The sequence below is a fragment of the Mastigoproctus giganteus genome, chromosome 5, assembly GCF_048544385.1.
Source record: "Mastigoproctus giganteus isolate SK-2022 chromosome 5, ASM4854438v1, whole genome shotgun sequence".
NCBI lineage: Eukaryota > Metazoa > Arthropoda > Arachnida > Uropygi > Thelyphonidae > Mastigoproctus > Mastigoproctus giganteus.
Genome location: NC_143579.1, coordinates 122434850 through 122456877, shown reverse-complemented (window position 1 = coordinate 122456877; position 22028 = coordinate 122434850). Strand labels below are relative to the sequence as shown.

The following is a 22028-nucleotide window of genomic DNA, read 5'->3' as shown; positions in this document are numbered from 1 at the left end:
AGTGTGTGAGTGACCAACCATCAAGTTCCAGTCAATATCTGGGAAGTTAAAATCCCCCATTATAAGACATTCTGATTTACTGGCCCACTCTATTTCTCTGTACAATTGTTCATTGTACTCATTCAAGTCATTAGGCCTATAACACACTCCTACTCTTATTTTTCCTTTCGCAGTGCTTATCTCACACCAAACTGACTCAACAGAGCACTGTTCATCTATATTAACTGGGTGCACTTCCTTTGATTTTATGTTTTTCTTAATTAACAGCATAACACCCCCTCCCTTTCTGTCCTGTCTATCCTTTCTGTACACATTGTACTCCCCAAATTCCAGTTCTGCATTCCTTATATCTTTGTGACACCACGTCTCTGCTATCCCAACAATATCCGCCTTTAATGTCTTGACCAACACTTCAAATTCATCAAATTTATTTACTATACTTCTAGCATTGGTATACATGCAAGCATACATGCTCCTATGCCTATTCCTTGTTACCCTAACACATCCCATATACCCAACTATTCCATGATGACTGCCATCCGTCCCTGAAACCCCCAACACCCCTCGCTCCAGGTCGCTTCTTATTCTAATAGAAGTTGTGCAAGAATCACCTTCACCTCTGCCTGCGGTTACTGTTAAACTATTATATATATATATATATTATATATATATATATATATATATATTATGTGGTTATTACGTTTAGATGTATGTATTCTTTTAGATTTGCGAGTTCTTCTGTGCTGCGTTGATGCCATTGTATTTTTGCCATAGGCCAATTGTACGTTATACGCGCCAGTATATATTCGTTTAATTGTAGATTGTTACTGATTATTGGTGTTTTTCATATAAGTATTAGTGTTCATACAAATTTGTAATCAAGTTAACCTAGTTTGGTTATCTTCATTCCATATGGCCTATACATTTTGAGTTAAGATAAAAAGTATAATGCTAAATGATAATGATTTTTCATAACATTTTACTAATGAAAACATTTTATCTGTAGCAAGATAATTATTAAATCTTAATTTCTGTATAAATTTATATAATAATACTAAATCTTAAAGACTGTACAAATTTATATAATAATATAACGTATTGCATTACATCACGTGGCCGTCAATCCCCTACTTCTTCGGGGGCTTTGAGTGGATTGACAGCCCTTTTCGACGTAATGCCTCGTACTTACTCGTTTCTGTCTGTACCTATACCAGTTTTGCTATTTTAGTTTATATTTTCAGGTTCATTTTCTTAAATTTTTTTTTTTAAATTAACTTTTATTTATTTTCCTAATTTCTTCTATTTTTAGGTTAATTTTCTTAAATTTTTTAATTAATACTTAATTTTTATTTATTTAAATATTACTAGTTTATTTTTTATTGATCTGTGATAGGGTACACAAAGCCCTTAAATATTTAAGGGCTTTGTGTACCCTATCCTAATATTTAAATAAATAAAAATTAAGTATTAATTAAAAAATTTAAGAAAATTAACCTAAAAATAGAAGAAATTAGGAAAATAAATAATATTTAATTAAAAAAAAAAAAATTTAGGAAAATAAATAATATTTAATTAAAAAAAAAAATTTAAGAAAATGAACCTGAAAATATAAACTAAAATAGCAAAACTGGTATAGGTACAGACAGAAACGAGTAAGTACGAGGCATTACGTCGAAAAGGGCTGTCAATCCACTCAAAGCCCCCGAAGAAGTAGGGGATTGACGGCCACGTGGTGTAATGCAATACGTTATATTATTATATAAATTTGTACAGTCTTTAAGATTTAGTATTATTATATAAATTTATACAGAAATTAAGATTTAATAATTATCTTGCTACAGATAAAATGTTTTCATTAGTAAAATGTTATGAAAAAACATTATCATTTAGCATTATACTTTTTATCTTAACTCAAAATGTATAGGCCATATGGAATGAAGATAACCAAACTAGGTTAACTTGATTACAAATTTGTATGAACACTAATACTTATATGAAAAACACCAATAATCGGTAACAATGCTGGTACTCATTTTTTGTTATCAGGAAAGAAAATTAAAAGGATGTGAAAAGTACTCTAAAAAGTTTTTTTCCTGATATTGTTACTTTAGTAGTAATGTTTTTAGAATAAGAACAACAAATTAACTGTATTAACAGAGTTTATAAATTTATTATTCCAGTATATAAAAAAATAAGTAAAAAATAATAACATAAGTAAAAATAATTTCATAATAAAGTTTTTGTAGAATATTCCAAATTTTTATTAAGTTCTCATTTGACACCCTATGCTGACTTCTTTTCTTCCTCTTTGTGTGTCGGTTGCTGAATGACATAATTATCAAAAAATTTTCTCATTAAATGTTTTGTTCAGTAAATGTAATTGTGTATTGTACTTAATAAAATTTTTGAATATTTTCAATTTTACTTTTACATGCAACAAGATATGGAAAATGTAACACACTAAAGAAATTTAACTTAGAATTTTTTTGAATATGACCCCTCTATGGGAAAATGTTAGATACCGCTGCAGTAGAAGGTGGGCCAGAGCCCATTGGGAATACACTTTGATCTGCTCACTGTTGACCAGCGCAACTTCTCCGTATATGGGACAGGTGGTCAGAAAGGTTTTACCAGGTACCACTAAGTTGCAGAATGGTAATCCCTTTAGCTATCTTAATTCGTGCAGCATCACTAATTGCTTGAAGGCCAGAAATGCGAACAGTGCGCACCGAGTTAATTCTCTCTTAATCTGTTTGCTATATGAAAATTTCTTCGCTCAATGGAAACTATTTTAATGTATTTGAAAACGAAATGCACAAGGCATAATCCTTATGGGTTTTGATAATTAACTATATAATATCGGTGTAGATACACCATAGTTAACCCATAAATTTGAACTACATATGTAGTGTAAAAGGCATCGTTTTAATATATCTCATATTGTGAGTGCCTTCACAAGAGATAGCTAGTATTGCACTACTTCAAATAAATAACACTTCTCTAGTAGAGAAGACTACTGTTATTTATTTTCAGAGGGATACCACCACCCATACGATCGTTTTGAAGCTAGTGGACTTCATCATCAGTGGGCAGGCAGGTACCCTGGTAGTGCAACATGCCATCACAGTTGTGAAGTTATATCCATAATATGAGAGATGCCAAGGGGTGTTGGTAATAATGTATTTGAAAACGAAATGACTTGCCCCGCCCACTGATGATGAAACCCACTAGCTTCGAAACGATCGTCATGGGTGGTGGTATCCTCTGAAAACAAATAACAGTAGTCTTCTCTACTAGAGAAGCGTTATTTATTTGAAGTAGTGCAATACCAGCTGTCTCGTTGTGAAGGCAATCACAATATGAGATACTATTAAAACGATGTCTTTTACACTACATATGTAGTTCAAATTTATGGGTTAACTATGGTGTATCTACACCAATATTATATAGTAAACTATTTTAAATGTAACTTCCAAGGGGAATTCACTATAAAAGGACTTCGTTAAACAGAAGTCCGACTGCATAATTTAGAATTATAAAAATGTTATACAGTTTTATATAGAAAATATCTTAATAATAGACAGTAAAAAATGCAAATTTAGTTAAATAGTTTTAAGCTTATTTGAATAGTACGTAAATATGTGAAAAAAATTTACGGATTATTACAAATTTCGAAGTGCATTACATACAAATGTCACACGTCACTATTAATAAAGGTGCTGGTATGCTGTACTATTGCGTACCACCCCAAAAAAGCACTATATATATATATATATATATATATATATATGTTTTTAAAGGAAGCAACAGTTTTGGATATTATTAATAATAAAAATAATAATAAAGGTTTATGGACCTGGAACACTGCTATATGCAGAAAGTACCCCACGACCATAATTGCTACATAAGTTAGTAGTCGTGAAAGGCAGTGTGCTAACGTTATGGTACTAGTAACGCTAATTGTGGAGTACAAAGGGCGAACTGAACAGAAATCGCTATCATGGTGAACAAAGAAGGAGCTAAGGTAAAGGAGAAGTAATAAGAATAACTTAGTGTTGTTCATCCTGTGACCTCAGCACCTTTTTCAGGGGCCAGCCGCCAAAATTAAAGGAGGAAATGGCAGTAAGTGGGTATAGCCTCTGTTTCTGACATGAAATACACGGCGCACGTGGTACACGTGAAAAGTAGGTAAAGTGAGTTAAATTTTTTTTAAATTTTAATTTTAAATTTTAAACATGGGGGTGCCAATTTTCATGTCTGACCCGACAGAGGCTGGAAGTAAATATTAAAAGAATAACAAGAATAAAAAGCAAGAAATGGGATAACTTACTGGGGTCGTGGCGATCTGTACTGCTGTGAAAAAATAAAATGTTTAAACTGAATTTGTACTACAGTATATGGTGTAAACTGGTGACCCCTGCTGTAAAAATTGAGAAAATTTTAAGATTAGGTTGGGATAGTTACCCCATGTGTCACAGATTGGAGATGTATTAACATAAATTAAATTAGCAAAGTAATAAATTAGTAAATTAAAATTAATTAAACAAATTTTGTTACGAATGTAAAAAGGGTTAGTGGTAGGGTTTAAGGTTACACGTATGAAGGAATGCATCCCAGGATGGAAAGGAATAATAGGCTAGCAAATTAGTGGTAAATAGTCGCTGAACTTTGTATAGGCGAGGAAAGTGTTTTAAAGCAGAAAAGGAGCATCTCGGGTATTGCGTTCGGTAAACTAAGGACTCACAAGAAATAAAAATATAGGGGGTTAGGGAAGCATAAAAAGTACTGAAGAAGACAAAAAATCATTGCCAAACTATACCTATACTGGTATGAAACATCACTACCCCCGGATATCTGCATATTCAGATATATTCATGATTTATTTGTAGCAAATTGCCCCAACTTCATACAAATCCTTGCCAATACATACCCGACTGAGCTCACACTAAAAAAAACCAATGATAATAACAAGGCTGCTAACTACTTGGATTTAGATATAGAGCTTAACAACCCCTACTCCACTGTCAATATACAGGGTGTCTCAAAAATGCACGTCATAACTTTAGGAATGAGTTCCTCATATATCGACAATAAAATATTTTATATCAACATTGTTCCTGAGTTATTAATCGGAATGTCTTATCTCCCACAGGTGATTTCCTTCATCACAAGGTACTAACAGAATCTAGTGGTTTTCCATTCCGACCATGTACTCAAATCAGGAACAATCGGTGGAGAGGTAGAGGTGGACCAACTGCCTGACCTCCATGCTCACTGATTTAAACCCACTAGATTTCTTCTTGTGGGGCCATTTAAAGTCATTGGTGTATTCGACTCCGGTAGCTGATGTGGAAACTCTCCGCAATCGAATTGTGGCAGGTTGTGAGACAATATGAAACATGCCAGGAATTTGGCATCATCTTTGCAAGGCCATGAGACATCGATGTGAGGTCTGTATTCAGGCAGAAGGTGGACATTTCGAACAATTACTATAAGGTGATGTGAAATTCTGAAACCTGAATTCCCTTAGTTAAGTGTCATAGACAGACCTTCAAAAAATTGGAAACCAAGCATTTTCAGAACTATGTTGATATAAAATATTTTTATTGTCTACATATGAGGAACTCATTCCTGAAATTATGTTGTGCATTTTTGAGACACCCTGTATATAATAAGCGTGACTCCTTCAGCTTTAATGTATTCAGCTTCACGCACTGGCATTCGAATATTTCCAAAAAGTACATGCCAACATCATCTTATCTCAAATCATCAGAATAGCCACGATATGCAATAGGAAACAACTGATAGTAAGCAACATCAGAAACCTGTGCAGCAAACTTCTAAATAACCAGTTTCTGGCAGCCTACTTATATTACCACATCAAAAAAAAAAACTCTCCGTATTATCAAATATAAAAAATTGACTAACTGTACTATTGATATCAATAATATCATAGCAAACTGATATTTCATAACTGCTAGGCTGACTCAATACTCCCAGCCTCTTTGGGCTCTTACAAGCGTAGAAAACTTGTACCTCTCGATTGGCTATCTCTAGGAGTATTCATTTACCATTTATATATTATTATTTTATCTGTCTACTTATTTATTTATTTACTTTTATTTTTATCTTCATACATGAAGGATGCTCACAGAACTATGTTTAGGGTCCTACTATAGGAACGTGTATAGCAACCCTGAATTCCCTTAGCACCATCTTTTTGTCTTCTTCAGTACTCTTTATGCTTTCCTATCCCCTATATTTTTATTTCTCGTGAGCCATTGGCGCCTCCATAGCCAGGTGGGCAGGAGCAGCAGTGCATAGCACACGCTTCTTGATTAGACTGGGGTTCGAGCCCGTGACCACCAAATACGGAGGATGCGGAAAGTTCAGGGAATGACCACCGCATATCCCCGGAGCAATATGGCCTTAGTTGCTAATACTCCTAAAAACCAAATAGCAAACATCGTGAGCTATTAGTTTACCGAATGCAATACCTGAGATGCTCCTTTTTAAAACACTTTCCTTGCCTACAGCGACTATTTACTGCTACTTTGCTAGCCTATTATTCCTTTCTATCCTGGGATGCATTCCTTCACACGTTTAACCTTAAAAGGGTAACCCTACCACTAACCCTTTTTACATTCGTAACAAAATTGGTTTAATTAATTTTAATTTACTACTTTGCTAATTTAAATTATGTTAATACATCTCCAACCTGGGACACATGGGGTAACTATCCCAACTTAATTATTTAATCTTAAAATTTTCCTGATTTCTTACTCCAGGGGTCGCCAGTTTACACCATATACTGTAGCCCACATTCAGTTTAAACATTTTATTTCTACAGCAGTACAGATCGCCATAATCCCTGTAAGTTATCCCATTTCTTGCTTTTTATTCTTGTTATTCTTTTAATCTTTACTTCCAGCCTCTGTCGGGTCAGCCATGAAATATACGCATGCCCCATGTTTAAAAATTAAAATTAAGTAAAAAATGTTTTAACTGACTTTACCTACTTTTCACGTGTACCACGTGCGCCGTGTATTTCATGTCAGAAACAAAGGCTATACCCACTTATTGCCGTTTCCTCCTTTGATTTCAGTGGCTGGCCCCTGAAAAAGGTGCTGAGGTCACAGGATGAACAGCACTAAGTTATTCTTATTATTTCTTATTACTTCTCCTTTATCTTAGCTCCCTTCTTTGTTCACCGTGATAGCAATTTCTGTTTAGTTTGCCCTTTGTTCTCCACAATTAGCGTTACTTGTACTGTAACATTAGCACATTGCCTTTCACGACTACTAACTTATATATATAGAGAGAGAAAATTGTTAATATGATTATACGTTGCACTATGTTGTAATTAACATACGTTAGAAATCTTATTGATTGATAACTGGATATTACAAGAAACCAAAATGTTTCAGAATACTGTGGTTCCTTCATCTGGAGGAATTGGAATAGATATACAATGAAAATTACATCTTATATTATATTATACGTCATGACACATGATACCCGACAGAGTGAAGCTTGGTGGATGGGGGAGAGAGAGAGAGAGACTGGAGAAGGAAGGTCATGTGGTTAGTTGTGGCCTCCTTATTGTACATAAGGCTTTTCTATGGGGGGATTGGGAACTGCTGCTTTATGTTGCTTCTTCTGGTTGAATTGTAAACTTGACCTCCACTAAGATCTGGAAACGTAATCAAACAGGAGGTTATGGTTATCAATTTTGGTTGACACTTTCTTGAAGAGAGTTATTCAGGACTGTGGGATAGTAATTCTCTCTATATATTTCTGTTAACAATTTTTTGTAGTCTTTCTGTATGTGGACAGCCTCTTCTATTTTGTTAGTGGGCAACATTTAAGATATTTGGGGTAGGGGTTTAAAAGGCATGACCTTCTGATATGGAATGAAATGCTGTATCACTTTGGGCTGTGTTTCCTTGTTTTGTGTGGTGGTGTTCATAGAGTCCTTGTTTTTTTTTTTTTTTTTGGTAGTTTTCTGAGCAATTGCCATATGTAATACTTCCCACAATCATTGCCAAGTTTGTAAACATCTCACATTAAGTAAGAGGGATGGGGTAAGGATTTGTTTAAGATTATTCCTAACTTTAAATACAGCATTAACATTGTTTTTCAGCAATTCTGTTAATGGCTCCTCTATAATTGGATAGAATAGAAAGAAGAGCAGGTTGGGATCTGTTTGGGTAGGTTGTGGTTTGTGGGAGGGAGGGGATTTGGAAGTTATAAATTGCTTTTCTAATGGATTTGTTAACAGTGGTTTCTTGGTATTGGTAATATGTTAGTATGAGTTTTATGTTGTTGAGCTCTTGTAAGTTTTCTGAAAAGTTCTCAGAATCATACTTTTTATAATACTGATTTTTACTGATAGGATGGTTAGAGAATAAGTAACATTAGTCTTCTCCTTAGGTGAAGCGTTACTTATTCGAAGTAGTGCAATATCATGGCAACTCGTTGTGAAGGTATTCACAATATGAGATATAACTTAAAACGATGCCGTTTTATTAATAACCTGATTTATTCAGATACAGCTATGTATTCCTGATGCATTTGCACTATATTTATACATAGGATGGTTAGAATAATATGTCGGTAAAAATCAGCATTATAAAAAGTATGACTTTGAGAATTTTCAGTCTGCTTGCAGAAAACTTACAATAAAAACCAAACATAAAACTCATATAAACACACAAAAAGTACTCCCAGAAACACTGTTTGTAAAGCCTTTAGAAGAACCATCAATAATTTCCGATTTGCTAAATGGCACATTTTAATGTTAGATTTAAAGATTATACAAATCTTAAACAAATCCTTAACTTTTCTGCCCATGCCTAATAAGAGATGTAGTTTACAGACTTGACTGCAAAAAAGAATCAACAAACACCTTCATCACACAAAATGAAGAAATCTAGCTCAAAGTAATATAGCATTCTGTTTCATATCAGAAGGTCATCTTTCCCACCTCTGACCTGAAGGTCTTAAATGTTGCCACCAATAAGATAGAAGAGATTTTCTAGAAGGTTTCCACACAGAAAAACTACAGAAAAAGATATATCTAGGATTACTATCCTCCAATCCTGGATATCTCTCTTCAACAGGGTGTCAATCAGAAGTGATAATAGGGTAAAAAAAAAAAATATATATATATATATATATATATATTTATATACACAGTGGATTCCAGTTATTTGGGCCACCAGTTAATCGGGACAGCCGTTTATTTGGGACAAATCTTAAAAAACAGAACCCAATCGAGAAAATAGCCAGGGTTTACTTTGCTTAATTGGGACAAAATGCTGTTTAATCGGGGCAGGAGACCACAGCACTGGAGATTACCCTACGATTGTCTCCGACCATACCACGTAGTTCGGTCGGATTTCTGGAGGTCACAACCATAAAACAATAAAAACAATTAGCAGTCACCTGTTTATTGGGCTTTTCTGTTAGTGCAATCTATCATAAACGGACAGTAAACTCTATCTTATTGAATTTTCGATAATACTGACAGCTGGAATTCTATGGGTTATTATGGTAAAATCTGTTTACACTTCCATGGAATCTTCAATCATATAAAAAGAATAATTTTCAGAACCTTCTCTTCATTCTTATTTTTAAAGCTTTGTAACTCCTTACTCCGTTCTCACTTGCGCGTATTGTGTTACTTGCAATTTGTGTGTGCTGTGTTTTTTGTTATTGATTGCTTATATTTTTACCGTTTTAAATTTTAACTCCCACCCACAAATATCAGTGAACAGAAATGTCAACTAGTTTAGTTAGTATGTAAATATTACAGTACGTATTAATTATTCCAATTATCACGTATATTCTTCCGAATTTCACATATCTTTTAATTGGTAAGGTAATAAAGGGTAAATTTGTGCTTAATATATCTTTGCTTTTATAGCCTGTGAATAATATTCCTCCTATTTTCGCTAATTAGAATTGCTGTTTAATAGAATTAAAATTCAATTCACAAACGTGATCACAATGATCGGCGCTTACTACACATCATATAGTGAATGGTATTTTACTATGGTGAGTTCATCGTAACGTGATTTGATTGTAGAGTGAACTAATTGTAAAGGGGGGTTACATTGTATTTTTAACTATTTATGTGAAACTTCGGATAATTGGGGCAGCCACTTAATCGGGCCAAATTGCACTAGTCCCGATGTGTCCCAAATAACCGGAATTAACTGTGTATATATATATATATATAGTAGAGCATCGAAAATCCGAACGTCAATAATCCGAATGAACCAGAATTTATTTTGTTTATGCTGGTGCCATAAAATAATTACAGTAAGTGCCGATTATTGTGATCACATTTTCAAATTGAATTTTGATTCTATTAAACGGCAATGCTAATAAGTGAAAATCTGAGACATCCACAGGCTATAAAAATGAAGACAAAGCACCAATTTACACTTTTATTACCCTGCCAATTAACAAAATTAAATGATATGTGAAAATCAACAAACAAACTGAATGATGAATCTGCAAACAATCAACAAACTGAATGCTGTCCAACTCAACTTCAACTACTCTTGCTGAAAAGAGTGAGAAATCTGGAAATAAAAGAAATGAAGTTCAAAAATGGTGCAGCAAAAAATAAGTAATTATTTTTGTTAAAGGCCTATACATATGTGTTATTGTGGCTGAAAGTTCCATTTATTTTGAATGAATAAAAATACATAAATGCAAATTAGTGTTTTTGTTTCTAAACTTACTAAACCTTTTTATTTTATAAGAGTATTTTTGATAAGTTAAAAAATCTGAACAAATCAGAAGTCTGAACTACCACCGGTTCCAATTAGTTCAGCTCATCGACACCCTACTGTGTGTGTGTGTGTGTGTGTGTGTGTGTGTGTGTGTGTGTGTGTGTGTGTGTGTGTGTGTGTGTGTAGTGTTCAGATCTCCAGTTCAGTTATATTTTGAGACCTTAACAGAAGTCTAGTTTACAGTTCAGCCAGAGGCAATAACAACAGCAGTTTCACAAGAGCAACTTCCCCATCTGCTCTGGCATTTGGCATGGCTAGCAGTAAAGAGAAGCTCTAAGTCCAATCTGACAACTTGACCTTTCTTTGTACCTAACCTTCCTGACATTCTCACAGGCAAAAGACATACAATGTTCCAAAATGTTTGGGTGTCTTGTAACATCCAATTATTGATTATTTTAATTTTTTATTATATTGTTACAATGGCAATGCAGTGCAGTGTATATTTTAATCAGATTAGAGTAATTCCTGCTTATATAACAATGTCCTTCAGCCCTCTCATTTTGAAAAACTGCTACTGGGAGGTAAGTGGAGTGGTTGTTGTGTGAGAGAGAGAGAGAGACTGGTTCAATTTGAGAGGAGAAACAAATTGGTTGTTACAAACACATGGTTCAAGAATCAAAAAAGGATTCATTATACGTGGGAAATTATAGGAGACAGAAGATAACAATTTTATTATATAATGGTAAGAGAAAGGAACAGTGAAAAATTTGCATTCATCTCCAGGATTTGAAAATAAATATAAAAAAATGGAATATGGTTAAAGAAACTTTTACAAGAAAGATTTAGAGGTAAGGTTGAAAGGGGAAATATCAGTAAGAACAAGATTGCAATAAGGTTGAAATAAGGACTTATTGAGGTTACTGATAAAGTAAACAATATAAAAAAGGAACTAGTCCTAAAAAAAGTGTGGGATATGATCAGAAAGATAACAAAAATGGATGAAAAAAAGGGAATAGCAGAGTGGGAAAAAGGAAATATGAAGAGTTTAATAATAATAAAAGAGTAGATGAAACAGGAGAGAAATCACTGAGGAAGAAGATTTAATACGTGAAGGGATGAAGTTTGAATGGATAATGTACAAGAGGCATAATACATGTTAAGCAGGAGTAGAAATATACAAGACAACATTTAAATTTGTGAGAACAGTTTTAATGGATGGAATGGTGAGAGAATGTTTATAATATATTATCAGTGTATGAATCAAACAATTATCTAATGTGTTTTTTTGGTTGATAGGATAAACAAGAGAGAGAAATTAATTTAATAAGGAATTAATGTATCAAACACTAAGATAATTTCAGGGATTATGTTAAGGTTTTTGGTGCGGGGGTGGGAAGGAAGGATATCTCTCCTGTGCTACTTAACATTCAATGCTGGAAGTTGTAGCTTAATATCATTTTAACAAACTACTGGACTAGTTTCTTCAAGAAAACTCAATAGAATTCAAATGTTGCCTGAAATTGTTTTGAGGGAGACTTCATGGCTGGGTGTTCTATTGTATTAAATTAATGTAAGGTCCAAGGGGAAACCTCATATGAAGATTATTGTTTGTCAAGGATATGTTGAGATTATGAGTTCTGTGCTATTCAAAGCCTTAAACACTTCAGGCCACCTCAAAGGTGCCTGTTCTCCAGATGCTGCAATTTGCAGAACTAAAGTCTTTCTTGGTAAGAGTGCCCTTTGTTCTGCTCACCAATCTTACTATCCTTCTCTGTACTTTTCTAGCAGCTCCACATCCTAAAATGAGGCCTCCAGACCTGTATGTAGTACTCAGGATGTGGCTTGCTCGTTGCCTTATACACTGGATTAATCACCTCCTTATCCCTGCTAGCAAAATTCTTGTATATCATTCTTGTATATTCTTGTCAATGACAAGACTGCATGACCTGCTCAGAAAACTTCATATCTGATTGCACAATTACACCCATCGCCTTTTCATTTCCCACTGCCATGAACGTAGAACCACACGATTGGTACATTACTCTGCAGTTACTGCTCCCCATATGCAGTACTTTGCATTTATCAATTGCAAAGTACTGCATATGGGCTGAGAAATGGCAATTGTTAAACTTCAATTGCCATTTCTCAGCTCATCTGCCTAACTTTTATAGATTCTATTGCAGTAGCACGCTGTCATTAACCATGCTGCCAACCTTTGTATCATCTGGAAACTTGGACATTAAGCCTGATATGCCTTCATCAATATCATTGATAAATATAGAAAACAACAATGGAGCCAACACGTGGGGATGCCACACTCTTCATGGATTAATGTTATTAGTCCATAAAGTGGTGCCCACTGATACAGAAAAAAAAAAAATATATATATATATATATAAAAATTTATTATAAAAAATAATAAATTTATTTTTTTATAATAAATTTTGATCATTGATAAAAAAAAAATAAATTTTAAACCCAATTAATGCATACACATATTCAATGGAATTTCAGAAGTTTCCAAAGTTACATAATGACAGTTTCAATCTTACTGCCCAATATACTCCTGCCCAATATACTCCCACTGTCTTCAGGAAATAAATTTAACTTCAAAGTTAAGTGCTATAGTAAAAGTCTTCAATGTACATAGGCAAGATGAAACCTCTAATGGCACTCTTAGAGGAATAGCCATTTGGGTTAATTCCAGGGTTTTTTCTCGAATTTTCTCGAAGCATATTCTCCAACAGACACATTTGGAAGCAGTTACAGTTTACATTGTGATTCACCTAACACTAACATTAGTATCACTATACCTTCATTTTAATCATCATTATGCCTATGAGGACTCTGAAGAACTAGCACTACAACTACTGCCTCCTTTCACCATTTTGGGGGGCATAAGTGGTCAAAAATAAATAAAAATGGTGACTGTTCAAATGATGTAAAGAGACAACAGGCAGTTGCTAAAACATTGGTCACTGATCTGACAAAATTGTGGAGAAATCAATATCTGCCCCTAAAGATGAAGCTGGGAGCATTGATTCGTTAATTTTTCCAGTTGTCACTTATGGATGTGAAGGATGGAATATGAAGAGAGTTGACAGGAAGATAATTGAGGCATTTGAAATTTGGTGTTGCAGGAGAATACTGCGTATTTCTTACAGTGATCAAAGAACGAATGAGCGGGTATCAAATAAAATTGGCAGGCCTAAAATTTTTCATAGCATCACAACAGAAAAAAACTTTAATTTTTTGGACACATAGTAAGGAGGGAAAACTTTCTGTTGAAGAATATAATGGAAAGAAAAATAGAGTGGAACAGGTGCAGAGGAAGACCTGTAACTAGGTGGAAGGATGGGATCAGTGAACTTTTGGGCATGACATTTTGTGATGCCACTCGTATAGCACATGATCGATGCAGTTGGAAGAAGAAGAAAGTGCCCATAATTCCATATGGGATCTCATCGTACAGATGCAAGTGGTTTCATGATAGAAAAACTGTTAGATACCCATCCACCAGCTACCACCTCCTTTCTGCATTTTGGGGGACATAAATGCTCACCCTTCCATATGAGATCCCATTTTACAGATGCAAGAGGTTTTATGATAGAAAAACTGCTTGGTCCTCAGCACAGCTTTGTTTATGATCGGCATCAACTTCATAACTAAAATTATATCAGAAACATTTGCGGCATATCTAAATGCAGATGACCTTCTCATATCGCCCATTGACAGCTTCAAGAAGCAATAAACAAATTAGAAATATGGACCAAGAACAATGGTTACAAAATAGTGAAATTATAGTAACCTTATAATATCGTGATAAATCTGACTAAAAAATGAATAGCAAATGCTTAGAAAACGGTACTCACCTTGTATAAATCTGCAATAAAATATTTTTTGGTAGATGGTGGTTAAATTTAGGTTGGAAGAAGCATTAAAAAGAACTAAGGCGGGGAATGGGGTGAAAATATTTTAAACAGATTTTAAAATGAGCGCAAGGAAGTAGAAATGCAGATCTCCAATCCTTGGTTGTCATAAAGAGGTTAAAAAACGTAAATGAAAAAAAGAGAAAAAAAGAGAGAAGACCGGTGGTGCCAATAGTTGTTACGAGGGACTTTCGTGAGTAAACCGTCATCAGTTGGAAAATGGAAGAAAAGTGAGCGCGTGTTGTATTTAAAGTTATCTAAACTCCCATGATGCTCTTTTTGACACGTGGGAACTTTAGTCGCGAGAGGTTCCAAGCCGGTGAAAGGTTGAAGGGACGTTTAGCGTTAATAAGGTTGAGATCAGAATGGTGTCGGTACCATTCGATGGTGAGGGCTTCATATTGAAGAATTCTGTAGCTCGATCTAAGTTTAATAATAGTGATGGCAGAGTCAACAAGGTGGGTGTGGTTGTGGGTTTGAGCATGGGTTGTTAACTCAGTGCAGGATTGACTTGTCTTGAAAGTGTTGAAGTGGTAGTATGCGCAGGTATTGGAAGTTGTGGAGGAACCGAATTTGGTGGTAGTGCTGCCGATGTAACAGGTGTCGCAGTTCGGTTGACATTTTATGAGATATATTAAGTTATTGAGATCATTGATGGGATATTTGTGTGTATCTTTGTAAGAATTAAATAGGGAACCTAGTTTATTGGTGGAGAAGGTGAGGGAGATGTCGGTATCTTTGAATGTACGTCGGAATTGTGCTGCGAGTTCACTATGGTAAGGGAGAACTATGCGAGTATTTGTCTTGTGACTGTGTCTGGTGGGATTATTAATACTGTTTTTAACGGTGGATATTGTGTGTTGGATGAGTTGAGGGGGATAGCTCCTGGCTATGAATTTATCAGTAAGGTATTCTCTTTTTTTCATTTATGTTTTTTTAACCTCTTTATGACAACCAAGGATTGGAGATCTGCATTTCTACTTCCTTCATTCATTTTAAAATCTGTTTAAAATATTTTCACCCCATTCCCCACCTTAGTTCTTTTTAATGCTTCTTCCAACCTAAATTACCTAAATTTAACCACCATCTACCAAAAATATTTTATTGCAGATTTATACAAGGTGAGTACCGTTTTCTAAGCATTTGCTATTCATTTTTTTGGTTACAAAATATCAAAAAGGAAAACAACTGCAATTAATTTTTGTAGAAAATGCACAATCCACCCTGAACCTGAAATCAGACTAGAAAACCATCTCTCCTACAAATAGTGTTTGTTTCCTTAGCTCCAATATCTCTGCACAGTTTGCCAAGAAAAACTCACCATTCTTAGAGTGATATCTGCAATGACATGGGGAGCTGACTGTCATTCTCCTATACCATGCACTGATCAGATCTGGAATGAATTATGGTGCTCCTGTCTGACTCTAATATAACCAATGTCTTGCAGTGGCTTAACTCCCATACATAATAGCACTTTACACCCATACATAATAGCACTTTAATAGCCTTAGGAGCCCTGTAGAACATCATTTGTGGAAACAATGCTACTAGCACTGTTGTACTAGCAAGATTATGCATAGAGCATACACACCCAACCCACATGTTTCTCCTAGTGGGGGACAATCCTCCTCTATGCATGCATTGTTCATCCCTGCTCACTGTCAAGCATATACTCTTTGATTGCACTTACTATTTCCATATCAGGAAAAGTACTTTTCACTCTCTGTCATGATTGCAAGAACCCTCATCACTTACTCACATTATTGGAAATACTGCAAATAGCGATAAATTGTTTACCTTCTTTAAGCAAATATGCATATGTGATCACTTCTGATGCCAAAAGGGACCAAGTTATTTTGTAGAATTGTCATACAAGCAACTCCCGTATAACATAGTACTTCCACAACACGGTTTTGCACTAACATGAGTGATAAATTGTGGCAATCCTCACACAACACAGTTAGAGAATTGTGGCAAACCTCACATAAAATGGTATTTTTGAGCTTTTGTGCAGGGGGGGAAACCCTGCTATGTTGGATGTAATTTTTCAAAATTTCCATTCTTTTTTGCGAATCTCCACTGTTGACTCGCTAGTGGCTATGAAAAAAATTTTTAAAAATAATAATAATAAAAATATTGGGAAATCCCCGTGTTAGGTTCTGTGCTATTGAACTTGTGCTCGTTTGAAACCATAAAAAATTGTGACTTCGAAGTGGGCAATTTGTGACTTTTAAGGTTTTGTAAGGTTATTTTAAGAAAATAACAGAATGGTACCCAAGAGGAGCTAGAAGAAAACCTGGAAGACAAAGGCGGAGATGGATAGATGAAATTCATGAGTTTTTGAGTAGTAAATGGATGGCCAGTGCTCAAAACAGAAAGAACTGGAAAGTTGCTGGAGAGGCCTTCATCCTGCAGTGGATTGAAAATGGCTGATGATGATGAAGGTTATTTTGGTTTTTATTTGATCATTTATAAATTTTTTCAAGTATGTATTATATATCTTTGTTGTGAATTAAATTCCAGCCCTAAATTATGCCTAAGGAAACTAAAAAAGCACCGCTCAATCAACATTTTTCAATTGTGGAATGTATCGGAATCATAACTTTATTACTCAAAGAAGTAAAACCGTCAACATTAAATGGGTGTTGGAAAAATCTATGGCCAGAGTCAGTTCATTCAGGAAATATGGTTGAACCGGAAGAAAATGGAATCGGTGCAATAGTATAACTTGCTAAGTCAGTAGGAGGGGAAGGTTTTGATGATATGACTACTGAAGACGTCCAAAAATTACTGGTAGAAAAAGAGGCTGGTGAAGCAGATTTGGTAGAAATGGCATCAGAAGTAAACCAAATCAATTCAGAGGATGATAGCACAGATGAAAATTCTGAAGTTCCGAATTTTACAATAAAAAGCATAAGGGAAGGCATAAACTTAGCAGAGCAATTAGAATTATTTTTTGAATGCAGATCCTTCAACTGAAAGGAGCACAAAGTTCAAAAGCGAGCTTCAAACATGGTTGACTCCATACCAAGAAATTTACAAAGATCTATTAAGCAAAAGCAAACAAACTCAGATTACTGATTTTTTAAAGAGAGTAGAAGATACATGAAATCTAGATGCTGCAGAAGAAAGTTCAGAAGGTGAAGATATTCTGCAACAGAGAAAATTTTTTCATTCAATTGTGCTTAACAGTGATGAAGAGGAAGAAAATTAAATGAACATACATTATCTGATATGTACCACAGTTTGTAAGACGTTTGTTCAGTTATTACTAATTTTTAATAAAAATTAATTTTCTGATAGTTATAAAAAAATGGTGTATTTTTGTTAGCTTTTGGAAGGTAACTTCCCTTTTTCTACTGGTACTTAGTCTCGTATAACATGTTTTACACTACTCAAGTGGAACCTCGTTAATACAAAGTTCAAGGGACCTAAATTTTCACGTTTTGTAATAACGAGGTTTGTAGTAACAAGGTCCCCCAAAAGTGTCAAAATTTTACTGTTTTTTTTGTTTTTTTTTTGGATACATACTGTATATCTAAGAATAATAATAAATAATAATAATATCACAAATTAATAAAATAATAAAATAAAATAAAAACAAAAGCCTTGTCTAACAATACAGTAATAGGAATAACATATTTTTTAAAAGATTTTATTTTATTTATAAGATAAACTAAGAGAAAAGCAATATTAATGAAAATGAAAATATTGTACAGTATATATTTTTATATATACAATATTTTAGTATCACAGTAAAAAGAATTACAATCTTAATATAAAAGGAGACATAAAAACCATTAACCCTTTAATAAATTAATTTAATTTAAAGAAAGAATCCAATGTTGTTTGCACAGTTTTTGTCCTATATGCATTTTTAACTACAGCACAGTCATTATCAAAGGCAATAGTTGTTTCTTTATCAACATTACTGCAGGCCAACACATTCTCTATTATGTTTAATGCATTTTGGGCGTCTTTTTTAGATGGTAGTGTGCATGCTTCTTTATTTTTGCTGTCACTGGTAACAAAAACATTGTTTTGTTTGGTGCCCAGCAGCTCTTCTGGTGTTGGCATTGCAGTGGTAGCAACTTCATCATCCACCTTCACAAACTCTTCAAATTCGCCAACAAAATCCATATGCTCCTTCAAATTCCTCACTGTTGCTATCACATTTGTCTGCTGGACTATGTTTTTCGATGATGTTCTCTCCAAAGCCACTCTTTCTAAAGCAGTTGATTATTACACTTGGTGTAATACTTTCCCAAGCAATAACAAGATTACGGATAGCATCCAAGACATTCCAGTTTGGCTGCAAATTGTTCCCTCCTCCAGTGGCTATATTAAACTTGTGGTATTGGGGGTTAAAAACAACAGCAGTATATTTGTCAACTTAAGTGTCTTGGCAGAATGTGCTGTACAACGGTCTAGAATCATCAAAATGTTCCTTTTTTCTGAGGCCAATCTTCTGTCCAATTTCAATAACCAAGACTGAAAAATTTTGACCGTAAGTCAAGAACTTCTATTGGCCTCGTAATCACAGGGAAGTTGGTTAACTGCTTTAAAAATCTTGTCTTGGAAAACTTGCCAATCACAAGTGGGCGTAGTTTTGTACTGCCATCTGAATTGCAGCATAACAGAACAACGAACAAATATTTAAAGACAGGAATAACCAAGTTATTCCTTCTTTAAATCTTTGGAGCCAGCCACTGCTGCATTTGAAGTCGCTAATCCCATGTTGCTGAGCTAGATAATTTGCCTTTTCTTGCAAAATCTGACCTGATATTGGCAAATTAGATGCAAGTATTTGTTGGTATCACTCGTAAAGTTTTGTTTAAAGCTCCTCGTATTTTTCACCATGAATTTGTTTCCTGTTTTCATTGCTGCTCCAGTGTCACGCACTTTTTCAAGTCTTTTTCAGTTTTTCAGTATTGTAGATAAATCAGTTGTAGGTAAAGGGATGTTGTTATTCCTCTGCAGTGTCCGCTTTGCTTCTTTCCATTCTGTCAGCCTCTTGTATAATTTTTAGTTTGATTTCCAGGCTTAATTCTGTCCGTCTATGTTTTGTTGCCATAACACTGCTAGATAAGATTTAATGTAAACAAATTTTAAATTAATTTAAAGACACAAGTTCCGAAAGAGACATCAGCTCAGATAAAATGGCACAAAAAATAAATTGCTGTATATGATAGCAAAAGCCTCTTTGAACTAGGGTAACAATTGCAACTGACCTTATTCCCGTGGAGAGCGAGGGAGTGCTTTGTTAATTTAACAACTCATCCTTCAGAAAGATGTTTTTCAGAGAGCACTGGACATTGTAGCTACCATAAATTGCTTTTGTTTACACAAAATTAATGTTTAACAAGTCAGTGCCATCCTTCAGGAAGTAGGGAGCTGGGGGGCAGAAATCGGATTACTCTGCCAAGATTTGTATTAAATTAACATACAAAATGACTTTATGTATTAAATGACTTTTTGTATTAAATTAACATTAAATTAAATACAAAATTAAATTAACATACAAAATATATATTTATTTCTCACAGGGTGAAAAAGAACTTTGTAATACATATTAGCCAAATTTTGTAATAAACGAATATATTTACATAGAAAAGCCTATCCTTTCGCAGGGGAATGGTATATGCTTCATATAAATGAGTACTTTGTATAAACAGAGTTTGTATTAACAAGATTTTACTGTATTGTGTTATACTAGGGTTACCTTTATAGAAGTAGTCACATTTTGGCCTCAGCTGCCCTTGTGCCACTGACAGCTGATGTATATCTATAAACAGGTTTTTGATTGGTGAAACATGGGTTATAAAAATCATGAAAAATTATGTTAAATGATTTTTATATATAAATATATATATATATATAAGAATAAAAATATATGACTTCCACGCCTCTGGTTGTTCATTTCAGTTGAATTATCAAGAGGCTTGGAAGTCAGATAAAATAAAGCTTATTATAATATGATAATACAATAAGAATCCACTCCTGGTTTGTTCACTCAGTAATTTGTGACTCCCATTGCAATTTTCTCTTTCCACAGTTGCTCAAATTTTCAGACTAATTTTTTATAATGATGAATCAAACATGTATATATTTAGCGAAATTTTAAATACTATACATTTTTCTTTAATAATTTTATACCATCTTAAACGACTTAATTCACAGGTGAGTTTTGTTAAATTATTATTCTAATCTTTTTTAAAAATAAGTGATGAATTATGTTTATTGTATATCAATTATTATTGATATTTATATGATATTTTCCCCATTTATAATATATTGCTATAATACAGTACCATTTTCCATTTACAGATATTTGCAATAATAGGAGGTACATTCACTGTTGCTGGAATCATAGACTCTTTAGTGTTCTCAGCTTCAGAAGTATTCAAAAAACTTGAGCTTGGGAAATTAAGCTAGTCCCATTTATAATTGTCAGAATTCAGTCATCATTCCTTCCCAACCCCAAATTATATTTTTTTGTGAATGTGTATAAAATGGAATTTTGGAAGAATTGTGAAAAACTACTTTGGGGTGGGATTAACTGTGTGTATGGGGTAGGATTTAAATATTTACTCATTAAAAATATACATAATTTAATTATTAATTTTGCAATATTCGAATATGGTTTGTATTCCTTCTGTGAGATAGTCTTTTTTTTTTTTTTTTTATATAAATGAGTTTACATTTCTGTGAATTTTATTTATAAAACATGAACCACAGCAATACTTCTCAATAATATGTTTTGAAAATTTCCTAATTTTTTCACAGCCCATGTTGAGGAATAGTAACTATCCCTTGATTTTTTCCAAATATGTGTGGACTTCCTGTAGTCAGGTTTCTATAGTGATAAGCTCTATAGAGCCAGAATCTTTTATTATATTTTGAAGTTTTTGTAAAAAAACAACTTTGTACATACATGCTTTTAAATTATATTATTTTGATTTGATAGTCCATTATTAAAGTAAAATTATTATCAAAAATAAAACCAAAATTTTTTTAAAAATTGCATAGAAACTTTTTTTGAATTATAGAGAATTTTAGCACTTGTAAGCTAAAATTAGATAACAGTGGCTGACAGGTATGATGTCTATCTATTAAAATCATGTGGGAAACAGAGATATAATGTTTCAAAGTAATGAAATTGTTCAAAGAGATGGCAGTGTGCTACAAAAATTTCATGACAATTTGTATGTAAAAGGACATTTTATTTGAAAAGATCTCCTAAAATGTTGATCATGTAGATCAATGTGTTCACTCCCTCAAGAATTAAACAAAAAAAAAAAAAAAAAAAAACCATCCAACTTCAATGTTGTTTACCTTTGATTTTAAACTATTC

At 33.8% G+C, this 22028-nt stretch overlaps 1 protein-coding gene across 2 annotated transcripts in view; it reads left to right on the top strand.

The window, feature by feature from the left end:
• Window positions 1-21240, top strand: part of LOC150085673 (endoplasmic reticulum-Golgi intermediate compartment protein 1-like) — a 285607-nt gene extending 264367 nt beyond the window's left edge. For both annotated transcript variants that reach the window (XM_090374181.1, XM_090374180.1), the window contains exon 9: window positions 21002-21240. In XM_090374181.1, the coding sequence (XP_090230307.1) occupies window positions 21002-21109 (108 nt within the window). In that variant the 3' untranslated portion in view covers window positions 21110-21240. The remainder of the gene's footprint in view (window positions 1-21001) is intronic.
• The last annotated feature ends 788 nt before the right edge of the window (window positions 21241-22028 follow it).